Below are 15436 nucleotides of genomic sequence, written 5' to 3'. Positions count from 1 at the left end.
GGGTTCGAATCCCACCTGGATAGGTTGCCTCTATCCAGGGCATGGTTTTCCATGCACTTTAATATTGTTAGTATGTTGAAAACCCGATGTTAAAGGCCATAAAGAGCTGTTTTTGGTGGTATAGGAATAAAATAAAGATGTTGATTGAATGGATGTATGATTGTTTCGAAATCTATACCTGTAAGACAAGGCTGCTCATTATCACCTTAGCTGTTTAATGTGCATGGAGAGGGAATGATGAGGGAGGCTTGGGATGATCGTTAGAGACAGGAGTTGATGTGGGGCAATGATATTTAAATCAGTAAGGTGTACAGATGATCTGGCGTTGACTAGCCAGTCTACAGTAGGGTTCCTGGCATTGGTTTATGTGCTAGATGAACTGTGCAAGGTATATGGCATTAAGATTAATCATGAGAATACCAAAGTTAATTGGTTTTGTAAAGCATTATGAGCAAGGAATGTGATGCACAAGATAAATGAAGTTGGCCACAAACTCAAGCAAGTGGAGCAGTTCAACTACATATTAGGGAGGCACATAGTAGAGGAAGTTGAATACAGCAGGAAGGACATCAGGGAAAGAACTGCATTAGCTAGGGTGGTGATTATGAATAGAACAAAGCTAGAGTATCATTAAGTCTGAAGTAGAGTGCTCTAGAGAGTAAAAATGTGGACTCTAAGGAAGGAGGACGAGAAAAGATGTGACGTTCAAAATGTCGTTAGAAGGTGAATGGAGAAGTGAGAGACTGCAAAAGAATTGAAATTTATAAATTTTATCTAATTCTCTTATCTGAATGTAGAATAATACTACATACTTATAAGTGCAATTGTCCAACAAATTCAAAAGATTCCATTGTAATTGTGTGAAAATGTAACTCATCATCATCTGTATATAATTATGTAAAAACTTTTGCAATTCCACAAAAAAACCTAAATTTTAATTTTGGTTTCCCTTGTTCCATTTTTTGCTTTCCATCTTAAGGTCAGACACTATTTGCATACACTTGCATACTTAAAAAAAGATGTTGTTATAAAATTTACACCACTGAGTGCACAAAAGTATAGACTATTCATTACATGAGAAATGAGTGAGATCCAGTAATGCTCACTCTTGATGTATATTTGATTTCTCTGGTGAGGAATCTTGAGAGCATTTATTGCTTGAAAATTGCGATTGTCCATTTGCTCATGATCTTGAAAACAGCTGTCTCTGAAATATCCTATTAACCTTTCCGCCCCTCCTAGGTTCCTCGTTTTCATGTACCCTGCCTTGAATATCCTTAGTTCGGCAGTGGAGCTACATGCATTTATGGCCCTGCATGGGTGGGGGTCAGCTGCTCTGTCATAGTGACTCCAACTTCATATTTTTTTTAACCAGATTGTGCCATTTTACATAGAGGAGGGGTTGAGGTTGTTTGATTTTGGAGGGGAAGAAAGGACCTGGGGAGGGGTTTGTCAGTCATTAATGAGGGGGTGAGGAAAGATATGGGTTAAGTCTGGGGGTGAAAGGTTGGAGGATAGCACATGACAAGGGACATTTTTTTTTTTAAATACATCATCTTTTTCTGTGCAGGGGGATATTTAGAGGGGGGGTCACGGGGGCCATGACCCTCCAAATTTGATCAATAATACATGTTTAATTGCTTAATAATTTTTGTATGCCTGAAGAGGAGTAAAGGGAGCGTCATGTATGCAAATACATGTCTTCAAGTCCCAAATGTGAAAGAAGTTTGAGCTTTATTTATGGTAGAGCGTATATTTTCATATTTTCTTCCTCTGCTGCAGTCCTGTGGAGATCCTCTCTGAGTATCGCCCCAAGTGGAGAGGACCTGGCATAGAAGCAGGGAGAAAAGGAAGGGAAAACGTCGACGGGTAAGAGTTGGAAATCTTCTTGTACAACAATTCATTTAGGTGTGGGAATCGCTCCTACATCTTGAGTTATTTGTTGCGAAAAGCTGAGGAACTTAACCCTTTTGTTGATATGTCGAAGATACCACGTGCTGTTACACTGCTGGTTACTGCTCGACTACTCCTCTCCTCTTTTCACTTAAGTCATGTTTTAACACTAGCTTACATCAATGCACTAATGTTTGAACAGAGGCAATAGTAAATTTCCAATGGCAGTAAATTCTGCTACGTGTGTTGTTGGGCAAATATAAGTCCAGCAGGCCAATCTTGTAAATGTCATGGGTGTCACCAGCATTGCTTGTTATTCAAGTCTGTACAATACCCACGGTCAATCATCAAGTTTATTTATCATAGTGTTGTTACAACAATAGATTGATGCATGAAACTTCGTTATTGCTCACCAAAATTACCAAGTCCAACATCTTTTGCTTTTAAGAGATTCACTCTCAATGGAACACATTTTTTTAGAAAGTAATACTTAAGTCGCAGTGTTGGTGATGAATTTTGTCATTTAGGAGTTGATAAAGCAAATCTATTATTGTGTAAAGCCTTTTAGGCTAAAGTCATAATTACAGTCTTACATAAGTGTCATTTGGCAAATATTTTCAACGATAAAAGTTAACTTCATATTGCAAGAGACGTGTAAATTTGAATTATATAATTTCAGTAATTGAATATTAGGCTTACATTTACTCAGGAGGAATGCTATGCTTCACTCGCCACTATTTTGACTTAAGTGTAATTGAAATGAAGTGATTTTTGGTTTATAACTTCTATTTATACATACCATAATATCTGAATAGTCTTATTGGAGTAAGTAAATCAATCTCTTTGACTTATAAACGGAATGAGAGCCTTTCTAACTCCGATTTGAAAGGTGCTTGCTTTGTAGATTCCTATATGCCCACGTTAAAGACGGCGCCATATTTGATGACTTTCGTCGTTCTTTTGTTTACATTTCATGGACCAGTGCTGCTCGCGCTGCTCGCTTCGAAGCTTTTAATTCCTCCTCCAACGAAAGGTACTTCCAGTGCAAACTAGCAGTGTATGAGGTGTACTAAGGACCAGTGTCTCCTGCTAACTTATTTACCATGAGTGGTGAGTGAAATATTTCACATATATCTTATTATATGTAGTTTAATAGATGGAATTAGATGTGTTATTCATTTTCTGTCGGCACTTTAAGTCAAGTTAAACTTTAACCAGGGTAATTGTTATTGATTTTTACGCATTGAGTTCACCAATTTTATAGGCAGTGATGTTAAGTAGTTAAAGTTTTTACGCCGGTTTCCTCTATTAGGTGCATTCATGTTACTTCATTTAGGTTACCCTTGCATTATCCCGATCAAGGATGCAGTGCACCTTCATCGGAGCACGAATGTTGTGTTACTGTTCGTGATAGTTCGCACTAACTAGGTGTTCTAAATTTTTGGTAGTATTCGTGAGGAGACTTAGAAATGAATGACACTGTGTATTTACTCCGTTTCATCTCTGGCTGATTGCAGTTGTATGAATTGCTGCGAAGCGAATGTTGTTTTAAATTCTACACAGTGGCATTAAATCTCATAATTTTGTTTACAAATCACATTAGATTGCCCCATTATACAATCAGGTAATATGTTCCATTTGATAGTGTTCAATTTATATTGTTGCCGGGATGACTTCTTGGGCGGGGAGCACTGAATACGACAGCGGCCTTATTCATTGAAGACGGAATGTTTGAATGACCTCGTGACATCGTTGGCCTTCATTGGAAACTTGTCCTTGGGACGAGTGGGCCTTTTTTATTTTATTTTTGGAAATCTTGCGTGCTGTTCAATATATGATCGAGAAAATGCCGTGTACTCCCATGTAAATTACTATACGTTTTCTTGTTAGTTATAGTTATTGCGAAGGGTATACATATGGATATGAGGGAATGGTATTCGGTTTTTACTTAGGTGTACCCAGACTATTGGGTGTTACTTTTCCAGATAACCGAGGAGTCACCGCCATTTCTTTTAAAAATAGCATACGGTCGACTGCCAAAATTATCTTGGGTTAATATCGCGGCAAGCGGTATTCTCAATTTTAAAAACTTGGACTGGCACACTTTTCCTACTCATCCAAATAATCCCTTCGGTAGTCGGTTGTATTATGGTGAATATTTTCGTCAATGAGAATTTAGACGTGTGAGCAGGCTACCATACCTTTTTATTAGCGCCGGGCAATTATGTGATTTAAGGTACGCGCCTATCCTAAAGCGAATTCGAAGATGCTTTTCGCAAGGAAACGCCGTAATTTACATGGGACTACACGGCATTCCCTCGATCAAATATTGAACAACGCGCACGATTTCCAAAAAAGGACGAGTGTAAGAATCAATAGTTGTCTATTTAACATTTGGTTATCGGAAATTTCCGTGTGTCTATTTACATAGCTCCATTGATTCGTAGTGTAATGCAACTACATTTTGAGCTTAAAAGGGAATACCATCCATCACCTATTTTGAACGTGTTAATTATTTATATTCAATGAAAAAAGTTGAAAGTTTGTTTTTTTGTTGCTACCCGTTCATCCTATGCCTATACTATCGTTTTTCGTAGAAATATATGATCTCAAAGTATAACTTGTGAATCGATTAGGAGCGTTGTAAATACTACTTTGATTGTTGTCTTCCATCTATGTGATTTTATAATGAGTAAAGCCACTCAAACTATTAATTTCAAAGTAGGCGCCTTTTGGTGCAATCCCCTATGGCGCTAAGTATTATCTTTCCTTAACTGTCGCGATCGTTTAAGATGTATCAATTATGTGTTTAAATTGATTTTGTGCGAGCTCCGTCTTAACCAAGGCGTTAACCAACCCTCTCATTGTCAGTGGCAATAGAATATAAATTCTGAAGTATTTTAAATAAGGTGCAGTTGCCTCCAATGGTGTTGGACCTGAAGTACTTTGCTAGTTTGTTAATGCCTATCCCTTAGTGAAATTTCTAACAGACATACAGCCTTGATTTATTTGCAACCCATTTCCAGGTCGGAACTTGAAGGTTGCCTTTTAGTCTGAATCTTTTTTTAAATTTAATCCCAAATTTTCGTTCGCATAAAAAGGCATTGTTACTCTATTCAGTATTGTCTAAAGCTGTCAACTCCTGGGTACCAAGCTATGAAGCGAAATATTTATTTTGAAAAGTGTTTCATTTTATGCAAATATAAAATTAGCGGTGAAAACATTCAAAACTCATTTTAAATTTCCGCTCTTTAATCCTAGGGTTTTAACTCCAGACTAGAAAGTTGTTTTAACTCGGCCGCAATTACAGTTTAGGAATTAGTTAGATATTTCGTCCTTTGCGAAGTATTCATATAGTTTTTCTCGCCTATCTGTGGAATAATTTTCCGTTTTTATAATCCCTGCTGGGTGCTCCCTCGCATATCCTACTCCCTGGATTTAGTTGTTCTCCCCACTGCGTGGTCCGCCTTACGTCTGACTTTGGTTACGCCCACTATTGTGCGCCTCTTCGTCAGAGGACATTAATATTTAAGAGCGTTTCACTTCCGAACAATTTTTGAGGCGGCGTCGCATCTAAATATTACAATCAGTCTTTTGCAAACTTCAGTAATTTTTAAGTCTATGGATTCTCCCCACTTTAAAATCTCATCGAATAGTGCGTTCAATCTCTTACTTGATATTGGTCATTCAGAGGAACTAGTCCATCTTATGTTGTCGAAGTGCTTGGAAATCTTTCTTTTACACTAGTTTGGATTGCACGCACGAGGGCATCATCAATGTGCTTGATGGAATATCGATGAAGATCGGTGTCCGTCAATTTTTATTTATAGATATTAAGTTTTCATTTTTGATGGTCGCAAAACTGAAAAAAATGTGTGAGGCCTAATTTACATCGTGGCGAAAAAAATATGCCAATGTTAGGTATGCCATTGAAGTCTATCACTATGTTCGCTTTTTTAAAGGTGTTCACCCATAATAACACAGTAATAAATAACATCCGACATAATAAAAAATGGCGTGAACCTATATCGTTCCTACTAATTAACCCTTTAGAACAGGTAACGATTCGAGGCGAAAAGGAAAATTTTAGGGAGACCCCACCTCTTCACTCGCATAGGTACTCCAAGCGAAAGGTACCTGATGGTCCTCAGGTTAAATTCTATTGGATATACTGAGTGCTGTACTTGAGATGCTGTGTGTACAAAGCCAGAAATCGGATCCGGTTTCTGCTGAGATTTCTCTCCCGTTGTCAGAATTCCAGCTCTCGGTCTCTAAATTATTATGACGCCGAACTTGTTCAACCGTATGGTTTCCATTTATGATCTTGTAAATGCGGAATTTAGCTCTCAAAATTTCATACCTTCTTTTGCCTTCATTAATTCCCTTCCGGAGCTTCTGCATTATAGAGTCTCAGAGAGCGTAAAAAAGTCACCTAGAGTTATGGAAAATTCTGCATCATGCGAAAAAACGCAGTGTAAATACAAATCTCGATCACGAGACATGATACTTCGTCTTAATTGTTTATGATTTTGAATTTTGGTGTCGCAGCTTTGTCTCCTATTGGTTGTAAGCAATTTCTCACGGCTTACGCCATCCGTTTTACGTCTTACGTGCCAGGTATTCGAAATAGGTTCAAAAATGATTACCTACAGGTCCAGATGAATTTTAGAAGTCCAAGCCTCACGTAATCTTTTGATGACGATTCTCAGAATTAAGCAGTTCATTAGCTCTCTCACTAAGCGTGCTATCCCCAATAGATCGCCCGACAAAATTACGATGCTTCCTCTTGTTACTTTAGTAATGAGAGGTGTCGCAGCACCCTCGATCCAGAGTGACACGATAGATCGATCCAGCGCTTTCCTTAGAGTAGTATGCTGTTGAATAAATCTTGCATTCCCACGTCAGATGTGGTGATGATACTCTGCAATTTGGAATCGATACTTGCACCTGGCGAAGAAGCCGAACTTTAAGAAATTATTGTCGATACTCGCAATTGATTCTTTTGATTGATAGAAGCCTCGGTTGTTGGCCGAACGTTCCACTCATTAAACCACTTATAATCCTATAATACATTTCGCAGAAATGTAATAACCTTGTGATACGCCTTGCATGTGCATAAACGTATGAAAAAATGCACGTTTATATGTGGGAAAGAGAACGTTCTACGTACACTTTATTCTTTTATTTCTAATTTTCACCAATATTGCTTCATTTCCATAGGGTGCTTAAACACTCTGACCTCTTCCCTTGAATCTACGCCCTCAAAAGTTGCGACAATCTGTCTTGAAGACCCTTCGGTGTGGGGCGTTGAGTGCATGGTCTAAGATCTTGTTTCCTTTAAATACATGAGTTTCCGTGTCCTTTTTTCTTGAATAGCATGATGCCTCTTCACTCCACTTGTGGCTCTCCCCTTCACATCCTCTTTGGTCGTTGTATTCATTGTCTCCAACGATTTACCCAAATTAACCCCTTCGATTCTTCGTAGTACTCCGAAATCCCACTGCACTGATCTATTTACCCCTCGTTTATCATTTTTTCTGTATCTATTTTATATTCAGCGATACATTGAATCATTTACACAATTAAGTCCTGGGTCTTCGCTTTCGCAATTTATGGGCATCGCCCAGTCAAATTCGTGTTTGCTTTTGTGTTATCATGCGTTCAAATTATCTCATGCGCTCTTCCAGCAGTTAAGGGGATTTTTATGGTGGGAGACTTTGTAGTTTTAGGAACCCACTGGGTTCAATAGGTGATAGCTGTGACGTAAAATTTCCGTCTGTCACTTCAGGTTACTTAAACATTGCTGCGTTAGTCTTCACATCGGTCAATGTTTGATTTTATGTGGGGATGTCGTTGATGTAATGAATTTAATTCACCACAAGGCGGTTGACGCCGTGGTAGACGATGTACGTTTTGAGTAGGATTGTTTTTCCTCGTGAAATGTATTATTTTCCAGCTGTCCGTCATTATTAGAGATTGAGACGTAATTTAAATTTCATCTCTTCAGCATAATCCTGAAGGATGTTTTTCTGCCGCATCCAAGCCTTTTCGGCTGTCCAATGAACTGCGATCAAAGTTTAGCTACGGAAATAATGACGGTGTAATTCATTCGACATAAAGCTGTAAATGATTATAAACCCAGTATCCTGTATTTTCTATACAATACGACCGTGATCATATTAATATTTTTACAGTGATTCTATAAAGAATGCGTAGTTAATTTAGATAATATCGGGTTTAAAATGAGAACACCTATTGGGTCACGTGATGATTTCAAAGTATTTTTGCTGAGTCTGGACAGAATAAAGTAATTTTCGGTGTTGCAGTTGTTCGGGTACCCAGCCTAGGCGGAAGGAGCCCGTTTTTTTCCCGGTGGGTATCTTCAGGATAGGCTAGGTGTGCATGGCAACGAGGAGTTGAAGACTAGAGAGTGCTATAGTTACGTACACAAGAAATTGTGACGTGGTAGTAAAAAAGATGGAGGCCTCAAGTATGCGAATGGCATGTTGAAGTGGGTGATGTACAGGAGAATGTTTGGCAAGCAGTAGAGGAAACAAGAGATCAAGAATCCCTAACGAGACGAGGGGAGGCGCATACAAGACGCTTAACGGGGACGTAAGGTTGATTGATTCATGGTTTAGGTAGTCTTACGGTAGATTTAATTAGAGAAGAGCCTGTTAAGTCTTGTCAGCGAATTTGTGAGGTACCAAATGATGATGAGACGGAATATATTTCCTATGAACTCGATAATTTCGATTTTAATCAAGAATAATTTTTCCTGGTCGTGTTATTGCTATTTAAACATTAAATGATCAGTTATATATGGCTGGGTAGGACTGTTTATTCTTTATTTTTACGGATTTGATGAATTAGAATAATAATAGTGAAGTATTGAATCGATTGAGAGAGAGAGTGTGCGAGAGAATCTGCCATTTTTTTACTCTTTGCCATATTTCCACGTTATATCAAGTAAGAACCGTTTTTTGCCTTTATGTTCGCGAAGTGGTTAATAATATACCTTCACTGTGAGCGATATAAGCCATAAAACCAAAAGAGTACAAAAAATATTGATTTTGCAGTGCCAATATTCGCTTATTTTAGATTTTACGGATTTCAAGTGTCATTAAGCAGTGATTATAACTATGACTATGAGGCAGAGAGTTCCGCCTTTGATTGTATTCGTAGGTGATCTTTTTCCCTTACGAGCGTATCGGACGAGTATGCATCAATGGTGACTTGGAACGGGGGTGAGTGGGTCAGGGGTTCACGGCGTCTCGGTGGAGATAACGTATCGTAGTGGGTCGAAATTTTTCATGAAACCTCCGCGGTCTCATGGTACGGGATGCATTTCTCTTGAGAGGTTTTTTGTCTCGCAACTTATTCTTCATGCCAGCAATTTCTCGTCTAGGAAAAAGATATTTTTAAAAATATTTTTGGCTTTTAAGTAGAAACTACCATATTTCTGTTAGATCAGAAGGGAATATTTCCGAAGAAAGGATAATTTACGTGAAGTCTTCTGTGGATTTTCAATGGTTTAAATCGTTGTATATCTCCATCGTTTCAACGTCCATCATCTTCAGGGTGGATGAATAAATTTGACTAAATGGATGATAACAAAAAAAGATACTGTTTTATCATTGAAAATCTATAATTTTTAATTTTATATGTATATTACGGAGTTTTGAGAAGAAAAACTGGGAAGGTATATCGGAAGAATATTATAATTGTCTCGAAATTAATATTGTGCATCATTGTTGAGCTTGGTGTGAAAAATTCCTGAAAGATGATCCCATGCCTGCTCCATTTCGATGTTTATTACATTTTTAAAATCGGACATGGCTGTGGTCGCCGTAGAAGCCAAAATAATATATCAGCCCCATGATTGATTCATCTCGCTGAATTTAAAACGGTATTTGCTACCTTTAAGTCAATAGCCAATGATATAAGACTAATAGTGAAGAGGAATTGCGGTGATTATTGGGAATATTTCAGTGAAGCATGTAATCCCTCAATGTTAAATTTCGTTTCAGCTATTTTTGGAGTAATGTTATTGTGTATGATCGATGTGGGGACTATTTTCAAGGATTTGTGAAAGTGTTTTATACTCTCTACCTCAAATCAATTCAAGTGTTTAATATACCGCGTGTGGCAAGAAATAGGCTGATTTAATTGTAATTTCGTTTGAAAATAAGAAAAAAACCTATTACGCATATTCATTAACGAGAACTTCCGCAGGGGTTTGGATTTCGCACCGGTTGATGAACGCTGAATCACAATGATGTTCCGTTGACGTAGACAGTCTTCGAAATTCACCCTGGATAAGATAAGGCTACCTCTTCGAAACCTCTGTTATTTTCAGTAATCCCACCCTGTTGAGTACCCGAGACAACATCATGAGCACTCGCCAGTATGACTCGAAATCCTACCCTAATGATTATTACCAGGTACTTGTAATAAGTCCTGAAAATTTACTTACCCTTCTCGAATTTTGTGCTAGAGCCTATATATTTTTGTGTAAGATTGCCTCCTACAGATAGAAAGTCACTACAATTCTATAAACAATTAAAATCACTGAAATTGAAAATATTGAAATTAAATCGTTGAAATTATTCCTCCAGCTTAAGCATTGAAGAAATCCCCAATTAAAATTCTAAAAAATGAATTCGAGATCTTTTCCAACCCCCTACATCCAATCACATAGAAGTCAGTGATAATTTTCTGAATTCGTTCTTTACTTTTAGAGAATACTTGGGTTGCTTTTCACCCTAATATCAGTTACGCGCCTTGCCAATGACGGAAATGCAATTTATGAATCAAATGTTGCATTGATTTTCCTATAGTAAGTAAAAAATGAGGTCGATCACTTTTATCGGATGGCGCATTAATATTTATCTTGATATGGATGTACTTTTTTCTTCTGTATCAGCCATTTCTTAACAATGTATCTATTTCCAAAACTTATTTTCCTACCTTAGCGATGGTGAGGTGTGCGGGCATTTCCGAATGCGCCAATAATATAATTAATAAACTAATTAGGATTTACTAAAATACATATGACGTAGTAGCGTAATGGTACGACGCTTTGGAATTTTTTGTCGAAGATTAAACTAATTACCTTTCGTCAAAGGGACGCTTCAAACTCACGCGTCGCCGCGGACAGCCTTACATATTTTTATATTATTGTGCATAGTATTTACTACTTCACACGGGATCTAGATCGTAGTGGCCATTGTAGAAATACGATTATATAACCGTTGGGAATAATATGTAATGTTTGCTATTTGTTTCCTAACCTATGGCAGTTTTGCCTCACGGAGTGAGTAGTCAATACCGTGTGAAAGGCTTACGCGGTGGAAAAAATGCGTATGTTTATGAAAAACGTTTTGTCATAATAGGCGAAATCCGTTGAGGTTAAAAATCGTAATTAGAGTGCACAGAATGTTGGTTACTTATTTTAAGTTGATGGTGTTTCCAGCCATTTCATCCGACCATTTCGTCATTTACATGCGACTATCGTAATTTGACATACCCACTTGCTAATGACTAAAAAAATTGTATGGTTGCGTGCTTGTATTTTATTTTTATCATTATTATCATGGTAAAACGAACCTTTTATTAGTTTTTTTAAGATGATATTTATAACAAAGGATTTTCATCAACATTTTCCTTTCATTAACTTAGTATCGCCATAAAAGCCTGTATATTAATAGGTATTTTCAAATGCATTTTTCGGAAATAATAGCATATACTTCGTGACCTTTATTCGATGAAGTCAAGATGTAAGAGTATCTATATTTTAAAATTTTAACTAAAATAATATAGTGTAGTTTCTCGAACCTACATTCATGGGCTGAGGTGTGGAGGGGGCAGCGGGAGCCCGCCCCCCAACTAAAACGGTAGTTTGTCCGAAAAAGTACGAAATCTATAAATTCAAGTACTATGGAAACAAAAAAACAAATGTTTGAATACATTTTAGGCTCATTTAGTACTTTTAAGTGCTGCTTTTAGAGGCTAATTTAAACAAATTTTCCAGGAACACTTAGGTGCTATTGAATACCCCTTCTCTCAAAACTTCGCCCGTACTATGTCCTTAATAATTGATGGCTAGAATTCATCATTGCTACGGGCACTATAAAACACGTTCTGTGTGTAAATTTGGCTGAAGCGAATTGCCGCCAGCATGGGTTGTAGAGAACGGTATGAGGCTGGTACATTCATCATGTGTAACATCTAGTAAGGCAAAGTGCCGCCGAACTGTCGGAATTCCGAAAGGATTCCAAGGGAGATGAGGGAGGTGGCTTCCAGGAATCTCGGATCGTCCTTGCCACACCTGGGAGTGAATGGGGCGGAGAGGGGGAGGATGGCAAGAGAGTTACTCGCTGTTCGCTAGACGAGGCCGCGACGGGAATCCGTTCCGCGTGGACTTGCGCGACGCCGCTATACCGCCGGCGGATGCACCTCCGACGCCGGCGACATTTTTCAGGGCGAATCGGCCTTGACGGAGGATGTGCCGACGTCTGGTTAGTCATAAGGCGAGTATTCTTAGTCGTTCTCTTATTTTCCGTGGCGAATTTTTGAAAGCTCCCCGTAAATGAGCAATTAAAAAAAAATTTTCTTAACAATATGGCAAAATTAATTTTGAAAATCAAAAATGGGGTACACTTAAGATTATACTATTAGGATATACTATAATATTACGTAAACCTTTGTATTCCAATTTAATAAAAACATGTTCCTATTCCTAGGCTGGTATCACGTAAAAGCTTTTATTGAATGCGGATTTTCAGTTAAAATTCCCAGAACACATCGCGATGAATGCTCAATGTTTTTATCGCCAATCTGTGAAGTATAAATAAATTATCCTGTCAAAATGCAACTGAAGTACATTTAATTCAGCAGATGAGCATTTTTAAATTCTTCTGGGTACCAACAATTTTAAGATCGTGTCAAATCTTATAAGGAGCGGTGAATTCGAGCTAGTAAATTTAACGATATTCTGAAAAAAAGTCTCTTATAATGCATCTTGTGGCTCTAATCGTTGTTAATGAATGAATCAGTTTTAATCTTCCGACCCGTAACGACCATTTCTCTAGAATTAAATCTCCAAAAAGCGTGAAATAGCGAAATATTGGTGGTATAAGTGACTGAAATGAGTCCCAAGAATGGGGAGCATGGATCCGTTTCAAGGGGACCTTGTCTCAACCGCCGGCAGACGCACCCCGACAGAATCATCCCCAGAGAAACTCATACCCCGACAGATTCTCAGCCCGGCAGATTCTTAGCACGGCAGACTCATCCGCCGATAGACTCATCCCCCGACAGACGGACTCATTCTCCGACGGCGGTACTTTTCAGGGCGAATCGGCCTTGACGCCCTGGATGCACCTTCCTCAATGGAGGCCCTTAGTCATTCGAAGTACTGCACTGCAAGAACATGAATGGGGTCCCAGCTCACGTTCGGGGCATACCGTTCCATCAGAGGGTGTTCTACTACTCTTCCTCCCACTCATAGTGAGGGCCCTCCCCCCCGGTCCGTCTGCTCCCGTCCTCCCCCGTCGCGGTTGTCGGCTCCTCGCGTTTATCGGCCTCTAGGTGGCTGCCGGGCGTCCTCCGCCTGCTCCTCATCCTCCCCCCTCATCTTTGTCAATGGGAGTGGGGGATTTTGAGGCGACCGTGCGCGCAGCACACCGTGGAGACACCCGTCACGGCGAGCGTCGTGAGGGTCTGGCGCCTTAACCCCTGCCCTCACCGGCGGGCGCCACCTTCTCTTGTTTCCTGCCACCCCATCCTTCGCGCCCCATTTCCTCCCGGGACGTCCCGCGAGCTTCGCTATCGTTTTCCCCTCTAAAATTATCTGTGGCTGTTATCCCCTCTTTTTGGTGTCCCCCCCCCGAAGAATGAGACGAAACGGCATGGCATTGAAGACAAAAGTGCATGAAAGCGGATAGAATTATCTACCCTTATATTAACACACAAAAATCGGCGCTGTATGGTTCAATGCTCTCATCATAAATTAGGATGAGGAGCGAGATAATAGAGCTGCGAATTGTCATCATTTATATCCTTGAAGAATAGCATTAGTATCTAGTGGAAACGATTAGCGAAGATTATTAGTATCTCGGTGCGGGTTACAGGTAATGCCTGAGTTGATGATGGTATTCAATATTTAAGATAAAGCTGGGGAAAGTCGGATTTAAGAAGTCGGCAGAAATTTGGTTGCAATTTAGCAGCTTGTGTTATGTAGAGTAGGTGTTTACATGGTTTAAAAGTATTGTAGTGTATCGTTGTATTTAATTAAACATTTTTCGTTATTAATTTTATTCGATTGATGATTTAAAATATGATAGTAATATTAAAAATGTGTAATTACTAAGTTTTATTCAAAATAAAGATTTTGAAAAACTTTGGTTGCAATGGGGTTGTGAAGTCGGACAAATAGCCGAGAAAGTTCCATAGCGAGACGTTTGCGAGAAGTTGATTGTGTAGTGATATTTTCCAATTGAATAACTTGGTATTTTGTGCTACATATTTCTGATTCTCTTGGGGTTGGATAATAGTAAATATCATATTTTAAGAAAATATATTTTCTTCCACATAGTTTATTCGTTGTCTTTGTGATTTTTGTCGCTCAGGGGAATAATTCTGTTTACCTGATAATCGATTTCGAGTCCTCGGTTGCAGAAAAAATGCTAATTCTGAGCTAGTGAAGTTTGGGGAGCTCGCAATTCGTCTACTCCTTGCTTCTCTTTAAACTGGTGCCAATTCGTCTTTTTTTCTTCGTGGGAAGATGAATGGAAAGACCGACCGAGGTCGGGGGAAAACATTTTCACTGTTGATCAAACCAGAGTCGGAATACCCCAGCTAAAATTATATTGGCTATTTCGCTCGTACCATTTTGGCCAATTAACGTTGCCTGATACCCTTTTCCTACTGTCGGCGTCGAAGTGATGTGCCGCTGTACTTCGCAAATTTATATCTGGGCTTGTGATAATGCTAAAATAATTAATGATGCTTTTTTAAAAATAAAATGTTATTCTAAATCCTTATTTATTTATTTTTTTTCTAATTTTCCAAAATGTACACAGTGCGGTACAATAAATGACTCCGCGCATAATAAAATTAGCCGAGTTGTCAACTTCGTGAACTTTGTAACTCAGCCTAGGGAGAACTACTACGTCTTCACCATTCATCTTCCACAATAAGTTGCAAAAATTTATGCAAATAAATAAAATGGCTTTGGCGTATTTTTATAACTCTTCTTTTTTGGTAATGAACGAAAATGTTAAAATATTATTTAGTCCCACAGTTTACCCCGAAAGGAAAAATAAAATAAAAGTACTCCTTCCTTTGTAGATTCCATAGTTGTTACGCTGCCAAAAAACAGCACTTCTCATTCAAGTTGATGTAATTTCTAGTGGCAAATATAACTATCTACCTTATGTGTGTCATATATTGCTTTAATTTTTTTATTCGATAGTTTTATGGGAAATGAATGCTTATTTTGGGCTGCTGTATCATTCCATAGTCATAGAGATAAGTGTCC

General features: G+C 38.6%; 1 protein-coding gene across 3 annotated transcripts in view; it reads left to right on the top strand.

Moving 5' to 3' along the window:
• Positions 1 to 2902: 2902 nt before the first annotated feature.
• LOC124154029 (glycogenin-1) overlaps positions 2903 to 15436 on the top strand; it is a 59254-nt gene continuing 46720 nt past the window's right edge. For all 3 annotated transcript variants that reach the window (XM_046527512.1, XM_046527511.1, XM_046527510.1), the window contains exon 1: positions 2903 to 3003. In XM_046527512.1, coding sequence (XP_046383468.1) covers positions 2997 to 3003 — 7 coding nt within the window. In that variant the 5' untranslated portion in view covers positions 2903 to 2996. The remainder of the gene's footprint in view (positions 3004 to 15436) is intronic.

This window comes from Ischnura elegans, chromosome 2 (assembly GCF_921293095.1).
Source record: "Ischnura elegans chromosome 2, ioIscEleg1.1, whole genome shotgun sequence".
Classification (NCBI taxonomy): domain Eukaryota; kingdom Metazoa; phylum Arthropoda; class Insecta; order Odonata; family Coenagrionidae; genus Ischnura; species Ischnura elegans.
The sequence above is the reverse complement of the archived record's forward strand: the minus strand, read 5'-3'. Positions and strand labels throughout refer to the sequence as shown.